Source organism: Rhinichthys klamathensis, unplaced genomic scaffold (assembly GCF_029890125.1).
Source record: "Rhinichthys klamathensis goyatoka isolate OS25496 unplaced genomic scaffold, OSU_Roscu_1.1 h1tg000050l_1, whole genome shotgun sequence".
Taxonomy (NCBI): Eukaryota; Metazoa; Chordata; class Actinopteri; order Cypriniformes; family Leuciscidae; genus Rhinichthys; species Rhinichthys klamathensis.
Window position 1 is genome coordinate 2,959,979 of NW_026606596.1, and position 17,719 is coordinate 2,977,697.

Below are 17,719 nucleotides of genomic sequence, written 5' to 3' on the forward strand. Positions count from 1 at the left end.
TATATATATATATATATATATATATATATATATATATATATATATATACCAAAGTTATTTTAAACTGTAATATTTAACAATATACCGTTTTTACAGTTTTTCTCTTTTTAATCAAATAATACTGAATACTGACCCCAAACTTTTGAATGGAAATGTATGGGTTGAAATCTGTTTTTTGGGCATTTTGGTAAGGATAGTCAAGTTAAATAGTTACCTCCCCCATTTCTTTATTATTTTCTCCACATATACAAATAATACCATCATAAAATGACAGTTACCACTAACTTACAAGCATGTTCTCCAATTCCTGATCAACTTTCTAACTTTTTAAAAATTATTATTATGGAAGTAAAATCGGTTGTGATCGCCATTTCATGTTGACTTTAAATAGGCATTTCATGGCATCTTGTGGACTTCAGTTAGAACTACACAAAATTCACCTTCCAAAATGAACTTTGTACCTCTTTCTTCCTTTAACAGCAAGAGAAGCGCTTGTTCACTAATTTCCACCGGCAGCTGTTCTGTTGGATTGATAAATGGATCGAGCTGAACATGGACGACATCCGCAGAATGGAGGAAGACACCAGGAGGCAACTGGATGAGGTCAGATGAGACGCCCTGCAGCAGAATTACATTTACACTGTCTTTGTCCACTATAAAATCATCCCTGATCTCTGTTTCTCAGTTTGAACTATGAAATTTTAGCCCGTTACCCTAATGAGCTAATTGCTCTGAGATAATTTTGTTGTAGGATTTTACAGAAGAGTACAGACAATTGAATACATTTGTTGTGAGATTGAGTTTTTGTTTATGTTCTGTTGTCACATTCGGCCCGCCACACATTTTCCCACAGTACAAAGACAATAACGTGTAACAAGGCAGATGAATAATTGAATGTAGGTCATAATGAGGTCCAGTCGCTGTGAACAAAAGGGGCAGCAGAATGAAGTGGGTCACAGTTCAGCGCTCTCAGGTGCCGTCCAGGGAATGAGTGACGTCATGTATTGGCGGCATCCCGAGTTTCTCACACTTTAAATGACTATCCCAGAAATCAGTGTCTCCCCCTCGACTCCCACAAGCGTTCCGTAATCTGTGAAAACGATATGACAAATCAGGATAAGTCCTTCCTGAATGAAATCTTTAGCCCCTTCCTCTTCCGCAAGGAGTAATTCACTTAGTAAGCACGCATTCATCTTTCTCCATTGCTGTCTTTCAGATGAGAGTGAAGGATCCAGTGAAAGGAATGGTGGCTCTTGAAGACTGAGGCTGCTCTGTGTTTCTGGATGCTGCTGTTCATAAAGGTAATTCACGATCTTTAGCGCCCCCTAACGTCATTTATCGAACACAGCAATTGAGAACTGAAAAATAATGTCATATTTCCTAGTATATGGACTCAGTAAACTGACATGTTTGCGCTAATATACTATAATACTAACATTAATTATGTTGCAGTTTACATGGTATGTACAGTGTGCAGATTTTGTGTATGCCTAGAATACTTCCACGGTGCATTGCACTTGAACTTTCAGTGCCATTGTGTTGCATGGACCGGGTGTAATTACAGCCACAATCTCTATTTTGTTGTTTGATTGAACAAAAATGAAAAGCATTTTTAAAAAGGATGTAAGAAAAATGTAAAATGAACGTATGTATTTTCAAGTTGATAATATGCCGCTTACATGCATTGTGACATGTTAATAATTGAACATGACATGCAACATGATGGAATAATAATATCTATCTATATGGTACATGTAAATTATTTTAAACTTACAGTTCTAAAGTTTGGGGTTGAAGTCTCTTATTCTCATTTATTTTATAAAACAAATATGGTAAATAATGTAATATTGTGAAATATTATTACACTTACAAATAACTGTTTTCTATTTTAATATATTTTAAAATGTCCTTTATTCCTGTGATGCAAAGCTGAATTTCCAGCATCATTACCCCAGTCTTCAGTGTCACATGATCCTTCAGAAATCATTCTAATATGCTGATTTGATGCTCAATAAATATTTATTGATATATAATGTTATATAATGTATAATGTTTAAAAAAAAAAAAAATTGAATGCTTCCTTTTTGAGTAAAAGTATTAATTTCTTAAAAACTACATTTTAAAAGTAGTACTGGACAATATTTTTAGTAAGTAGCATATCAGTAACATAACTGAACATAACTGTGGTGTTTAACTTTTAAAGTAATCGAATTCTCTTGTTTTCTCTCTCTCTCTCCTGCCATTGAATCTCTCTCAGTTTAGGTGGAGACCAGCAGCATCTCTTCCCTCAATCAAATCAAAGCAACTTGTCTTTTTAATCGTAATCAGTCCTTCATCCAGCCCTATTCGTGGCCGTTTGTCCTGAGTATCCTCCATTTCCTCCTTTCTGTCTGACAATGGAGCACATTGACTAGTTAAATAAGCTATTACTTGTCTGGTTCAAAAGTCATGCCCACTTTATGAAGTCTACCTACTTTATACTTATTACAGGGACGATCAGCAGTTCGTCATTTATGATGTCAAATCATTATATTTAAATCTGGAGCTCGAAAGAATTGTGTTTTAAGATGAGTTTAATCTTAAGCAGATGATATTTGTGTGTGCGTATATATATATATATATATATATATATATATATATATTCAGAATATCTATTGGCAGTGGAGTTATTGTGACAGGTGTACAAACAGGGTTTTTAAGTGATTTTTTTTTTTTTGCGGACCAAGACGTTTTTTCTGTTTTGTTTTAATCAAGTAGTGAGTTGTTTTTGTTGCTCTGTTTTCATTTTATTCTACCCACTTTTAAATTTATTTACCAGCTGATCCAAGCTGAAAGTGTGTCTCTTTATAGTATAGCCTACTGTAGTGTACAATCACAGTCCCTTCATCCTGACCCTTATTTGTAACATGCATTGTGGATTCATCTTGACTGGCAGCTGCTTGGTCACGTTAAAGCTTCAGACTGCAAGTACAGTTCATATGTTAAAGCAAAACAGATGGTTTATTAAAATCAGCTCAGCATTGCTACATCAAACAGTATAACATTCTTGAAATAAGAAGTTAAAAGTATTGTTGTTTGTTTGTTAATCAGTCAATATTAATGGTTTTCATTGTCCTCTCTTCTCATGCATAATTGCCTTGTGTGTGATAATGTGCTATTTTGCTCGTTATTTTATTAATTAATTAATTTTAATAAAAGAACAGGTGTACAGTAGGCGTAGCTCGCCCTCTCATCTGTTTTTGATTGGTTTACAACATCTGGTTCCGCCCTCTTTAGTCAGTGTCTCAACCGTATTGAAAAGAACTTGAAGAGGTAACGCTAAACCTTGACATCTTTCATAAAAGGTTTATTTATTGAAACCTTATTAATACTATTATAGAGAACGTTACTTTTCCTGACTATTCTGTCACTACCAGAAGTGGTGCTCAAGGAGGATATTCATAAATGTATTATGTTTATTTTCGTCTCACCTTTATTTTTTATTGAAGGATTGATTTTCTTACTTCCCCTTTTATAACTTCTCATGAGGATAAAGGTGCATTTATCCAGATATTAGCAATAATACCTCCTTTCTCAAAACCTTCCAATCAACATATTTGACTTTAGGAGTGTATAGTCCTATTGACTTTAGGAGTGTATAGTCCACCCCCTCAGAATGTCGCGTCCTAGGACTTTAATACAAATATACTCTCACTTCCATTTGCTCCTAGTTTTATTGATATGGAATCGGCTAAGGAAGTTGAAATGGGTTGCGTATAGGTTTTTAAATCAGTCTTTTCTTAGTAACGTAATGTGTGTATGGATGTATGTGCGTTTGAAGTTCTCAGTGTTTCTTGTTTTCGCGTGAGGGACATCCAACATGTAACTAAAACAAAAGGTTTACATCCTTGTGTTTCTTTCAGCCAATGCTCAGGACCCATGATGTAAGATCGTCACACCTAAATTCACTCTGACAGAATGAAATTACACCCATAGAATTATGTTGAATTCTTAGGAAGTGAATGCAGGTAAACATTTACCATCATAATATAACCACCGATACACCAGAACTGTGTTGGTCCTGAGTCTAATCAAAGTGATGTATGGATTTATGTATTGAATTGTATATAGTATATAAATAAATGTAGATGAACACATAATATATATATATATATATATATAACTATAAATATAGTTCAGACTATCCTGCCAGGCTACAGCCTTCCATCAACTCAACCAGAGCTAGCAGTTTAGTAATGGCTGGATGTTATCTGGGTGAAGTTACTGTGTTCTCTTTTTTAAGATAAATTTGAACAAATTGTTGCATTGTATGCTGGTGTAGGGAATTATAAACTAGATTATAAGTGATTTGAACAATTTATAACAGAATCTTCAGATAACCCCGCCCATCACTGTCGCTGGCTCCGCCCCTCGCCGCTACTCTTTGGCAGGATGGTGTCTAAATATGTTTTCATTCATTGATTGTTGTTGTATTTTTGCTGTGAGCTGTAGAAATCTCCCACTTTCAAATTGCTTTCAAAGCTTACACTGTGAACGAAGCCACGTTTATGACCTTTGTGCTTGAGAAAAAGCCCTTTTTGGGGGGTTTTGGTTGCCATTCTTCCCTCAAGAGACTCGATTGAAACTTGATCAGTCCAAGTTGGTGTTTGAATGACAGGTGGCTTATAAAAGGAACTATCCACATGAACTGTTCATCAACAGTTGTTACCATTATGTGAGGCAGATTGTGATAAACAGGATTTTCTCATAGATATGTTATTGTTAGATTTCACAATTTGTTGTCGAAATTAAAACCCAATGATTCTAGAAATACAAAAAAAAAAAAATATGAATTTATTTTCTTTCACCTCACCTTGTCATGTTATTTGTTTTTATTTATTTATTTATTTTACTGTGAATTTGTGCCTTTTGTCATCTTATCTTCCAATAAAACTACATTGGAGATGTGAAAAAATAAATAAACTTTTAAAAAGTAGTGTTTCACTGGTTTACATGTTTTTCAGTTTTAAGAACTATAATGTTTTTTTTTTTTGTTTTTTTAGCTGCTACCCTAGTGCACGTTCTGAGCTGTTGCTCATATTTAGGTGACATGAGTTTGGGTCTGGCTTGCAACATTTTCCAATCTTTCCCCCTTCATTTATTGTCCTCATGCAAATAAAACCAATTTCTTCATAATTTCCATAGTAAACATGTCTAGTTATTGTAACCCATTCAATGACCCCACTCAGGACAAACACATACATAAACAAGGATGGGGGTCACTGAAAACCCTCCCTTCATTCAGTGAAACTTCATTCAGCCTAATCAGGATTTAAACAGATGAAGCCAGATTAAACTAACCCCTGCTTATGAGTCCTTCAGAAATAGGAATGTTTGATTAAGACACTTGGATTGCATTTTCACAGTAGTTATATGTACCATGTTTAATTGTTTATGTACTGATTAATACTCTATACCGATATTTGGATAGCATTTTCACAGTTACAGTTATATGACATGTTTAATTGTTTAAGAACTGATTAGTTCTCGATACCGGTACAACACAATAAGGTAAATCGATTAGTTCAGCTTTGAGATCATCAAAGAAAGCAATCTCTGGTCCCTATAAGAAGTCCTCATTTAGATCAGCTTTGAAAGCTCACTCAACGGCTGTCATGTTTATGACAAATAATAGCCCTAAATCTTTATAGTCAAGATAATTCTTTCTTTACAGACAAAGAGAGTGTATAAAACTCATGTAGGCTATCCCTTACTTAAATCATTGTGGCTGTATAAACCATCATGGTATAGAGTCTAAAAGCAAGTTCATGAATTATAAATGGTTTATTTTTTATGTTAATATCGCTGTAACTCTTTTAAAGGCCTCTGTGATGTATAACAACAACTCATGATATTAGACTTCATGCAGATAATAGAAAGGGCAAATGTTTTACATTTATGTATAGTCAACAGAGAACCCCTCTGTTTTCACCTAATCAAAAGGATTGCGATAACGCATAGTTTAGACACAGTCGAGTCTTTCATAACTTAGCTAAACCTTTTAGGCTTTTATATTATGAAACAATAAGTAGCTACTGTGGCTTTAAGAGGTTTCTGTGAATTGGTGAGAAGCGAAGGGGTGTAAAAACAAAACCCCAAACTTTCACACTGTATCCTACCTGTAAAGCACGGAATAGATAATTCAAGACACCTGCAGAATCTGCACAAGACCGAGGCTGAAAGGTATTTTTGTTGTTGTTGTTGTTGTTGTTTTTCTGTGCGCGAGGATGACTGCGATTTTCTTTGGCTTATTCTTTAGAGTTACTTAGTAAGGACTTTGATTAATTTTGATTTCGTGACGGTAGCCTAACGTTACTTTAGAGAAGCTTACGTTAGTTGTTGTAATATTTTAATGAATATCCCAAATATTTGAAGTTTATTCGATGGCTGTTTGAATCCTATACAAGCTGTAGCCATGACAAACAGCACAATTCGTTGTTACAAAGAATAGATAAAAGGGATACAATTTCAAAAGGTATAAATTAAATTAGTCTGTAAGAATTTGTTACGCTTGACATGTTTTTGAAAAACGACGTTTATGCCATTACAATAACCATTCAATTATTATTAATAATACTAGTCATAATAATAATACAATCATTTATGCGCCTTTCATGGCATTCTGACACTGTAAGTTAGTCAGACTATCGTATCAATAACGTTAGGCTAAGTTAGACAAAGCAAAAACGCGAATCAAACAAGCGTATGTCCTTAAAAGTATGTTTTCAGCGCTATCAAACAACATTTCAGTAATCATAACAGTTATATTAGCCTACAACTAGGCTTAAGGGTACAGCACAATAAATCGCGAACAGAAGTCATTTTAGCTTGAGGTAACCATAGCAGCCGTAGCTACAGCTCTTTCCGTTATGATCTGGATTGAAAACATGTATTTTCGCTTTATCATTGGTTTTCATATCACAAATATATGATCAACATATTTTTGTTTCTTTGAAAAGCCGTTTGGACGCAACAAAATACAATTATTCTAAGGTCTTCAGCCTTTTTAAAGGATTTTCTTTTACTTTGAGAACCACACAAATAACAAAATGCGTTATTTTTTTAATTTATAAAAACAGTTATCATAGAAAATGTGTAATGTCTAATGTGTATCTGCATTTGTTTTTAATGGGGAATATGAGCATCACTGATCCAATCAGTTAACCTCCAGATTTTTATTTCATCATTTTAAAAAGCTTTTCAGCTTGAATAAGACAGGATTAACTCTTTTAGATTAGATTAATGTTTGAATTATGCATGCGTGTTTATGTTTTTTTGTGTGTGTGAACAGATCTGATTATGAGCGCACAAAATGTTGGATCCAGAGGTGGACATCAGGCTTTCAGGTAACACCGTCCTTGATCAATGCAATTGAAATCCTCAATGATCAATGAAATCCTCTTCACTTCAGAATAACAAGACTGAGATGAAAGAAATGAGGCAGAGAGATGGAGAGGAAGTGAAAGGAGTTCAAAGTGGAAAGTTTGGTAAATGTAGATTTGATGTCCATCATACTGACTGTTTCTTCTTAATTGCATGGAACCAAATAATGAATGTTGGTGTTTCGTTCAAATGTTCATCACAAGACCAGTTGCTTTGTCCTTATGTGCCTGCTCTCTCTCTCTCTCTCTCTCTCTCTCTCTCTCTCTCTCTCTCTCTCTCTCTCTCTCTCTCTCTCTCTCTCTCTCTCTCTCTCTCTCTCTCTCTCTCTCTCTCTCTCTCTCTCTCTCTCTCTCTCTCTCTCTGCTGAATGCTTCGTTGCCCCTAAGAATTTGCATGTGACTGCATTATAGAGCAACAAGGTGGAAAGATAGTTAGCCTGCATTTGAGAATTGTATTGTTGGTTTGTACTAATTTGGTGCTTAGTACAAATTCCCTGATTTAAACTGGGAAAAACATAAGGTGTTCAGATGAGCACAAATTGTCAAAGATATATGTTGGCAACTGAATACTGAACAGACTTTATTTTTAAAATATGTTTTATTAGTACAATATTTATTTGCTATTCATTTAAAATATTTAATTTATAATATATAATATATATACTTTTTCAACATGAACACCAATACTATGAGTCAGAAAAGGTTTGCTTTTGGCATTAAACTAAAGAGATAACCACATTTTAAAAGCTGTGTTTATCAGATAATATGGAATGCTATCTCTCACATTGTAGGGGAATTTGCTAATAGGCAATTGGTTCATTCGACTCCAATAGAGTTCAAATTAAACTCCAAGGAAGTAAAATCTCGCTCATCCAGAGTTGACTTAAAACTACAAGTTTGATACCAAAGTTTGTCTTTATGTTCTCACATTTTCAACCCTTGCCCCATATCTTTAGCAAAATTAGTTATCTTAGTTTTTTTCTTGTAGGGTCCAAGAAATATTCACAGCGTTGAGGCCAAAACTTAAATAAACCGGATTAGCATCTGTCGACATTCACTTGCGTCGCTCAAGACTTGCAACAATACACACAGTGATTTGGAGATCAGGCCTGCTAGTGATTTTTGCATTTCGTATTCCTGGCCTCATTCACGTGGCTCTCCGCTGCTCCAGATTACAGTTCCTAATCCCAAACACTCTCCAAAACGCATGCTTTTACTCACACTCGTTCATTCAGGCAACAGGATGCAATGAGAACATTTAGCAAAAAGGGTTTCATTTACCGCAACCGCTAACTACTTGATTTCTGACGGATTTCTGAGGTTTCTTTTGGGGGGAAAGGAGAATGATTTGAGAATGAGAACTGTTCCTGAGAATAAATTAGAAATGTAAGCCTTGGAACTACAGAATGTGGATTCTGCATCAGCTAAACCTAAACCAGCTCTTGGATATATGGAGTTTCTTGGACATCTAAAGCTAAGAAAAAACAACCAGTAGGATAGAGAATCAAAGAATAAATCAATTCACTTCAGATGAACTCTTGGTTTGCATAAACCAGGCCTCAGATTATCAGTTGTGTTGGAAGAATAGCAAAAAGATGTCAGACACATTTGACTTCCCACGTGTGCGCTCTGACAGTATGTCCTCCATGGCATCTCAGTCTACTTCAGCACGGCTGATGCTTCGCCAACGGCTCGCTCAGTTGCTCACTTGCTTGGAGGATCTCAGCTCAGATGATGAGGCAAACGAGGAAGTGTCCCGTACGCTGGACGAAGCCTTTCACCTATGTGGACGATACACCAACAGAGAGTCTTTCAGGTGTATTGAGTCACTGACTTTTAGAGTTCATATCTGAAAATGAGTTTTAGTTAGACTTCTGTTGGAGGGATAGAATGTGGATTTTGTCATTTGTAGGTTGTTTGCCAGCAAGTTCTCTGAATGTTTATCTAATATATTTGATCCCTTTCCACAAGTTTTTCCTCAAATATGCAATTCAGAGTTGATTTCATTCATTAATTCATTCCTAGGCTGTGTTTAATTTCACTTTTAGACATACATTAGCAAACTTACCTAAGCTTCCCTAAGCACCTCGATCCCTTGATTTTGACTGAGGGAGCGAGATATACGTACACTTCAGGCAGATCCATAGACCACAATGCAACACGATTGTGACGTCCCAGCAGATTCTTAGACTCTACACAACTCTAGTGTATGATATTGGAGTTATTTTGACATTTAACCGCATAATACTTGTGGCTACCTTAAGCTGATTGTTATAGTTTATTGTATTGTTATCATTTTCACCTGTGGATCACTTTGTGGATTCCAAGTGATCAAGGGTTTAGGGCGTTCCATTTAAAGCCATTGCGAGGGTTCTGCCAGTAGTGGGCACTCGTAAGCAATGACGTACATCCCAGTGAACGAGACCGAGGGAAGGGCATAAAAAATTGGACTTAAACACAGCCCTTTTCAGTTTCTGTCTTCTATTGTTCAGGCTGCACATGGTCACGTGGAATGTTAGCACAGCAGAGCCACCAGCTGATGTGAGGACATTACTGCAGCTTGACTCACAGCCGGCCACTGACCTCTATGTGATTGGGTGAGTTAAAAAAAACTGTTAAATTTACAGGAAAACCCTGGCAGCTGTGGTTACCAGAGTTTTCCTGTTAAAAATACGGTAGCAACGTTTTAGGTTTTACAACTTTTAACCGTATATAATTTTACAGCGATAAACCGTATTTCATTATCTGATATTTCATTATCCTTTTGAAGTATTAACATCTGTTTTTTTTCCATTGTAATACACTGACAGCCAACAATCACAGCAGTGATGAGAGTCAAATGGTCAATCAAAGCTCATCATAAGCAGCTCTTCCACAAGAGAGTTAATACTAATAATAATACAGAAGCTGCACAGTGTCATTCACACAAACATGAAACACCATCATGGTAACATGTTGAAATTTAAAAAATGCAATAAGCATTAATTTAACAACATTAAATGTAACATAAAACCCTAATGTACATAACTGATTAGAAAAAAACTAAGAAAATTATGAAGAAACAAGTTATTTAAAAACAAAATACATCAAATATGAAGTGTCACGCAGGGAATTGTGGGAATGTCAATTTACATTTTTTCACTGTAAATTATACAATGACTTGTTCTTTTTCACTTCCAAAAACTGTAAATTTAACGGTATTTTACAGTAAAATTAAATTAAATGTACCATTATATATATCACAGTTATTTAAACTTTCTGTTAACCAATTAACAGTTTTTCACTGTAGCATTTCTACAGTGTTTTACCGTTAAAATCACGATCATTTTTTACAGTTTATACTAAAAAAAGGTTGTCAATTTTTAAATGTTAACTATACACTACCATTCAAAAATGTAGGTTGGCAAGTCTCTTATGCTCACCAAGGCTGCATTTATTTGATCAAAAATACAGTAAAAACAGTATTGTGAAAAATTTCATTTTTTAATAACTGTTTTCTATTTTAATACATTTTAAAATGTCATTTATTCCCGTGACGGCAGAGCTGAATTTTCAGCAGCCACTACTCCAGTCTTTAGTGTCACATGATACATATATGTCATATTTACATTCCATTCCATTTAATCACTTAGCAGATGCTTTTATCCAAAGCGACTTACAAATGAGGACAGCAAAAGAAGCAACAAGCCAACATTATGCAAGTGCTGTGACTAATCCCAGTTAGTCTTGCACAGTACACGTGATGTAACATATATATATATATATATATTACAGATTACAGTTTCTATGTAATCTATCACATCATATATACAGTGATGTGACATAATATAAGCAGATGTGTTTGTGTTTCAGTCTACAGGAAGTGAAGGCCACTCCAGTTCGGTATGTCTCTGATCTCATTGCTGAGGATTCATGGAGCCTCCTCTTCATGGATACTTTGGCACCAATGGGATATATCAAGGTACAGCATAAATAAATAACTGTGTGTGTCTTAGCATTGCAAGCTCAGTTTGGAGAGTGTGGAAGACAGAGAAGTGTTTGAGTGTCCTTACATATGTTTATATGCAGTTGCAACTGTTACAATAACAGAAAGACAGAATCAGGATGAGCCGTCTCCTCATTAAGCTTGTTAAGCTCCATTGTTCTCTGCAGGCCATGAACACACTAGAGGCATTGTTTCACGCTAGCATATTTGTGTAACGTAAGCACAGATTTGATGTGAGCCCGCCCCATTCTGCCTTCAATGACTAATTAGCTCTGATTTTGAAAACTAAATTCCACTTCACCGAAAACATCCCAGGAATTTCCAGTACCAATCTCCTTATTTTCTTTCTGCAATGTCAAGGACTTCATTCACTCCATTCTAAGCTTAAATACGTTTCCTCGGTTTTGTGGAGGTTGAAGCCGTGTGTGACGTTTGTGTTGAGAAGTGCACTGAAGCTCTGACATATGAAAATAGCTTTAACTTTTTGCTGTCCTCAGGTGACTTCAGTGAGGATGCAGGGTTTGCTGCTGATATTGTTTGCAAAGCAGGCCCATCTGCCTTTCATCAGAGACATCCAAAGTACATACACCCGCACCGGCCTGTTTGGATACTGGGTACAGAACAGCCTTTACATCCTGACATTTCACAGACACTTTCTGTCATACACTTATTTCCTATTGATTCCTATGATTTTTCTTCAAAACTGATTTATCAAAAGTTTGAGGTCGGTAAAAACATTTTTTGGTGTGTTTTTGAAAGAAGCTCTAATGCTCTCCATTTATTTGATCAAAAAAATATTGTGAAATATTATTACAAATTTCAAATTACTGTTTTATATTTTAATATATTTTAAAATATAATTTATTCCTGTGATGGCAAAGCTGAATTTTCAGCACAATTTCGCAGCCCATGATCCTTAAAAATCATTCTAATATGCTGATTTGCTGCTCATGTAACATTTTTCTGTTGAAAGATAGTATGTACATATAATATATATTGAGTAAAAAAAAATTAAGAATCACCTAAACCTATCCTTTTAAAGGTATCAAAATGCGAGTATGAACAGGGAGTCTGTTGTAATAATATATAGCTGGACTAATAAAGTATTGTTGATTCTTGCAGGGAAATAAGGGTGGTGTTTCTGTGCGTTTCTCATTTTACGGTCACATGCTGTGTTTTCTGAACTGTCATCTGGCGGCTCATATGAACTACGCCCTGCAACGCATGGATGAGTTTGAATATATACTGGACACGCAAGATTTCGATATGTACAACACACCGAATGTGCTAGACCACAAGTCAGTGCTAACTTGGATTAAAGTTGCTCATGTTCATGCATCCGAAAATACAACGTGGTTCTCATATTGCCGTTGTTTCTTTTCCCAGGGTGGTCTTCTGGTTTGGTGATCTGAACTTCCGTATCGCTGACCATGGGATGCACTTTCTCCGTTCCTCGATCAACAATGGCCGTTTTAACCTGCTGTGGGATAGAGATCAGGTCAGGCAAACACACAATCAAAGATAAATTCATGCAAATACACTCTTTTCTGAAGTCCACGGCTCTATACCAAAACCCAGTGAGCTGCCTACAAGGACAGCATTTTTAGGCACCGTAGACTCACTCCAGATGTTAAAGACTGTCCTAAACAGTTTTGCATTTCATTTAATTGTTTTTTATGTTAACATACTCTACACAGAAGTGTTTGACTGTTGCATTTGCGTAGCATCATGTCTTGCGTTGTGTTTTTTTTCACTGCTCTGCTTCACGTTTTTTTGGTCGCCAAAAATATTCTGTGTGAATCACAGGCACAGAAAAGGCAATTACAAAACCCACAGCTTTGAATTTGGCAGACAAAGTCAAGGGAAATGCTGGTTATAAATAAATGTGTTTAGTATCACTTCATTAGCTTAGCAACTTGCCAATGTCAAATTGTATTGCAAACAAGAGACAAGTGTTAGAAACTGGTAATTTAATATGCATTATTCTGTTCTATTCTATTCTATGGTCTAGTTGACCATGATGAAGAAGAAAGAACCTATCCTTCAGGAGTTTGAAGAGGGACCATTGCGCTTTAAACCCACCTATAAATTTGACCGTTTCTCTGAGACTTACGATACAAGGTATCACTTACACACTACACATCATTAACATAATACAAACACACTATTTTCAATGCACGAAAGTAGAAACAGTGTCAGATCTCCATTTCCTGAGAGTATAATGTGTTTTCTTAGAAGAAAATCATGATCATTCTTTCTCCACACAGAGCACCGAAGACATGGTTTGGCTTTACGTAAGATTTGATAAGCAAAATTTGTGTTTGTTGCATGGCCCCTATGTCTACCTTAACCTATGACCCAAAATTCCTCTCACATCACATCCCCGTAAAACACTGCACTTCTCTTACTTAACATTCAAGTTTCAGTAAGCATTTCATGTCCATGCACGTGTAATGTGATTGGTGTTTACTTTTTTTTAATGTGTCTACTTTTTCAGCACAGATCCCTCTTTTAAGCTCTCATCTGTTTGCTAAATTGTAATATGGATAGTGAAATATGTTTGGGAATTCATGTTTTGCTGTGTCTGTAATGGAAGCAGAGGTAGTTTGTATATCAAACCTTTGAATTTGTTTCAAGATTACAACTCAAGGTGTGAAAGAAGTGAAATGTAGGAAATCATATATACACCAACGACTCTATCCGTTCAATGTCCACCCAGCCCTTCCTACAGACTCATCTCATTTAACACATGACCACATGTCCATGTCAGTGTGTCATTGGGCTTCTAAAAGCTGTCTTGGAGAACTGTTTTTTGCACTTGTCATATAGGCTCCTCAATCACTGTGTAGAACGCATGTTTCACTCTGATATGTTTGACGCATTTGCATGTTTCATATTGTAGAATTAGATCACAGTCACATGTCTGCATGTACACAACTGCAGCACACTGCAAGGACACACTATATCCCAGCCGCTTCAACAATGACAATAATAATAAATATTTCTTGAGCACAAAATCAGCATATTAGAATAATTTCTGAAGGATCGTGTGACACTTATGATAGTAATAACTGGCTGCTGAAAATTCAGCTTTGTCATCACAGGAATAAAATGGTGTATATGTATATAAAATGTACATTTTAAAATATAAACAAGTATTTTAAATTCTAATAATATTTCACAATATTATGTTTATACTGGATTTTTTTTAATCAAAATAGACTATAATAAAGTTAAGTTCTCCAAGACTACAACCTCACTCTGCATTTAGATTAATATTATTATTTTTTAATAATAGTAGTATTTTACTCTCTCTCTCTCTCTCTCTCGTTTTTTTTTTTTTTTTTTTTTTTGCATGGGTCAATGATTAGTGGTAAAAAGCGGAAGCCTGCCTGGACGGATCGTATCTTGTGGAGGATAAAACCCAAAGCTGCAGAGACAGAGGATGAGAATAGTTCGACAACATCATCAGTTGACGATGATGAGTATCCTGTTAAGGTGATGCAGGACATGTACACCTCTGATGTCTCATACGGGGTCAGTGACCACAAACCCGTCATTGGGACCTTCAATCTGGAGGTATGAATTATGTATTTCCTAAACATTTAATCAATAAGATGACAATGGATTTCACTATGAATCAAATTGAAGTAAACAAGCTTATAGTAATCATTAATAATAATAATATCTACTTTTCAGTGCACATGACATTTAGTCCAAAAATATAATGTATCACTCTTTGATCTCATCATGCAGATGAGGAAAAAGGTGGAGACGCCTCTAGTCACACTGACAATGGACGGACACTGGAGTGCAGATGAAGATGCCACATTCACCTACACCATCCTGGAAAACTTTGAATCCTCAACCTGGGACTGGATCGGACTGTACAAGGTGAGAGAGAGAGAGAGAGAGAGAGAGAGAGAGAGAGAGAGAGAGAGAGAGAGAGAGAGAGAGAGAGAGAGAGAGAGAGAGAGAGAGAGAGAGAGAGAGAGAGAGAAATAGGTTGATGGATGCACAAAAACACAGAAAGAGACAAAAAGGAGATCTGTATCACAAAGCGGGTCACTAACTAGAGGTGATTTATATCTTTGCATGCAGATTGGCTTCAAAAGTGCCTCTGATTACTCCACCTTCACCTGGGTCAAAGATGATGAAGTGGCTGCCAATGGTGAAGTTGTGACGGTATGGCAGACAAAATTCTGGTAACACTTTGGAATACTGTTCCGTCATTAATGAATAACTACAGAAACAATTGAGCAACACGCTATTAACATTCTAGTAACTACTATTAACTAACAAGAAACCTTGATGAATGAATTAGTAAGTAATAGCGCTCAGTTGAATGTTGTATGTTTCATACCTCCCAGAGAACTACAAAGAACTACAATATACAGGTTCATAATTCAAATAAATAATGCATAATGTATCATTCATTTTAAAGTGAAAATTATGATAACCCACAAGTAATGACTCAAGTATTACCAAATCCTTCAGAAGGAATTACTAGTTATTTGGATCAGTATTCTTAAGTGAAAAGCATAACTCCTTAATATTGACTGAAGACATTGTAAGCTTTAGAGGTTTTGTAAGGTTAGATAGTAATGACTCAATTGTTACCAAACCCATCAGAAGGAATTACTATCCAAAACCTTAAAAAAACGTACAAAAAGCTTACAATGACTTCAGTAATTACAAGGGAGTTGTAATCATGCTTTTCACTTTAGAATACTGATCCAAATAATTAGTAATTCCTTTATAAGGATGTAGTAACCCTTGAGTCATTACTATCCAAAATCTTATAAAAACCTCAAAAGCTTACAATGACTTCAGCCATTACTAGAGAGTTATCACGGTTTTCACTTTAGAATACTGATCCAAATGAATGATTCCTTCTGAAGGAAACATGAGTCATGACCTTCACTTTAGAATTAATTATACATAATGCATTATTCACATTAATTATGAACCTGTATATAGTAGTTCTCTGGGAGGTATGAAAAACATAGTAGTTACTGATTAGCTAATAGTGAACTACCACATTCAACTGAGCGCTATTACTAATTCGTTAATCAAAATTTCTTGTTACTTAATAGTAGTTACTAGAATAGCTAATAGCGCGTTACTCATTTGTTCCTGTGTAGTTATTCATTAATGACGGAACAGTTTTCCTGAAAAGTGTCGCTGATGACTGTTTGTAAGTTATAAAATAATGACTGCTTACAAATTCCTAATGGATTTTTATTACTTTTACAGTCTAATTTAAATTTTGAAACCGTTGTTTATTACTGCATGATGGGTCTAACATGAGTGTTGCACTTCTTTTTTAAGGTCCATATTAAAAATGAGCTCCCCCTGCTGGCAGGGGATTATGTTCTGGGCTATTACAGCACCAATATGCAAACCCTCATTGCGTTTAGTCCAACTTTCCAGGTTAGTTTCCGCAAACACACACACAGACCTCTGTTAACGTTATGCTATACCTCTTTACTCACCTGCTTTGTGTCTGGGTTCAGATTCTAGAGTCTAAACGAGCTGTAAAGGTTCCTGAGAACATCAACGGACATGAGAAATAACTGGAATATCTTCTAACCTGTGGGGCATATATAAAAATTACAGCAGGAGATCTGATTTTGGATGATATGCTTTCTCCTTGTGTGAACAGACTTTGTTCAGTTTGGTTTTAAAAGGTAGAGCTGATTCTGAAACAGTCTGATATGAGTGTGTTTTAAAAGTCTTTAAAATTTCCCAAAACAAATTTTTTCAACACCAGTTTAGTCCCTGAACACACTGCTCTTTTCTTGTCTGTGTTTACCAATGGCTCTCCTCAAATGGCTGAATCTGTCATACAAGCTCCTGTAAACACGCACACATATTGTACTCTTATAGTAATGAGAGTTCTGTATAGTACCTGTACCTACCACTAGAGCTCAATAAAGTCAATTATTACAGAGGCGAACATGGAATCTGTGCCTGCAAACTCATTAGAAAGCTCTTGATTTCTGCAGAATTGGACCACGCAAAGATTGACACATTTGACATTTCCCAAACCTTGCATGATTTATTATACCTTTTTCTTTCTTTTTGCAAATTTGAAACTAACAGGATTGTAGAACTAGTAAGAGTGTAACTCATAATTTCATATAGTTCATGCCAAAATCAGCAGATAAATTGTGAAAAAGTCCTTAGTATTATTTTACAGTACGTTAAGTTCTACAAAATACAATTATACATTTTGTATCATACATTAAATGCATGATGTTGCATTAATTTTGCTCATTATATCTGAAAGTGATTTCAGTTCATTAGTTTT

At 35.5% G+C, this 17,719-nt stretch overlaps 2 protein-coding genes across 4 annotated transcripts in view; both read left to right on the forward strand.

Moving 5' to 3' along the window:
- The window catches only part of pitpnab (phosphatidylinositol transfer protein, alpha b), a 31,664-nt gene extending 30,242 nt beyond the window's left edge, over window positions 1-1,422 (forward strand). Inside the window, exons 10-11 of the mRNA XM_056247780.1 lie at window positions 481-603; window positions 1,217-1,422. Coding sequence (XP_056103755.1) covers window positions 481-603; window positions 1,217-1,264 — 171 coding nt within the window. The 3' untranslated portion in view covers window positions 1,265-1,422. The remainder of the gene's footprint in view (window positions 1-480; window positions 604-1,216) is intronic.
- Window positions 1,423-6,156: 4,734 nt separating this feature from the next.
- inpp5kb (inositol polyphosphate-5-phosphatase Kb) lies at window positions 6,157-17,277 on the forward strand. 3 transcript variants are annotated; one of them, XM_056247783.1, is made up of 14 exons: window positions 6,157-6,222; window positions 7,331-7,385; window positions 9,914-10,018; window positions 11,274-11,382; window positions 11,904-12,020; window positions 12,529-12,704; window positions 12,793-12,904; window positions 13,418-13,527; window positions 13,674-13,700; window positions 14,778-14,985; window positions 15,163-15,300; window positions 15,508-15,591; window positions 16,738-16,839; window positions 16,923-17,277. In XM_056247783.1, the coding sequence occupies exons 2-14, from the start codon at window positions 7,339-7,341 to the stop codon at window positions 16,980-16,982; spliced, it is 1,395 nt and encodes a 464-aa protein (XP_056103758.1). In that variant the 5' UTR covers window positions 6,157-6,222; window positions 7,331-7,338; the 3' UTR covers window positions 16,983-17,277. The 3 variants fall into 3 exon arrangements, with proteins under 3 accessions (XP_056103758.1, XP_056103756.1, XP_056103757.1); XM_056247781.1 differs by lacking the exons at window positions 6,157-6,222; window positions 7,331-7,385 and adding an exon at window positions 8,983-9,237; XM_056247782.1 differs by lacking the exons at window positions 6,157-6,222; window positions 7,331-7,385; window positions 13,674-13,700 and adding an exon at window positions 8,984-9,237.
- Window positions 17,278-17,719: the final 442 nt, after the last annotated feature.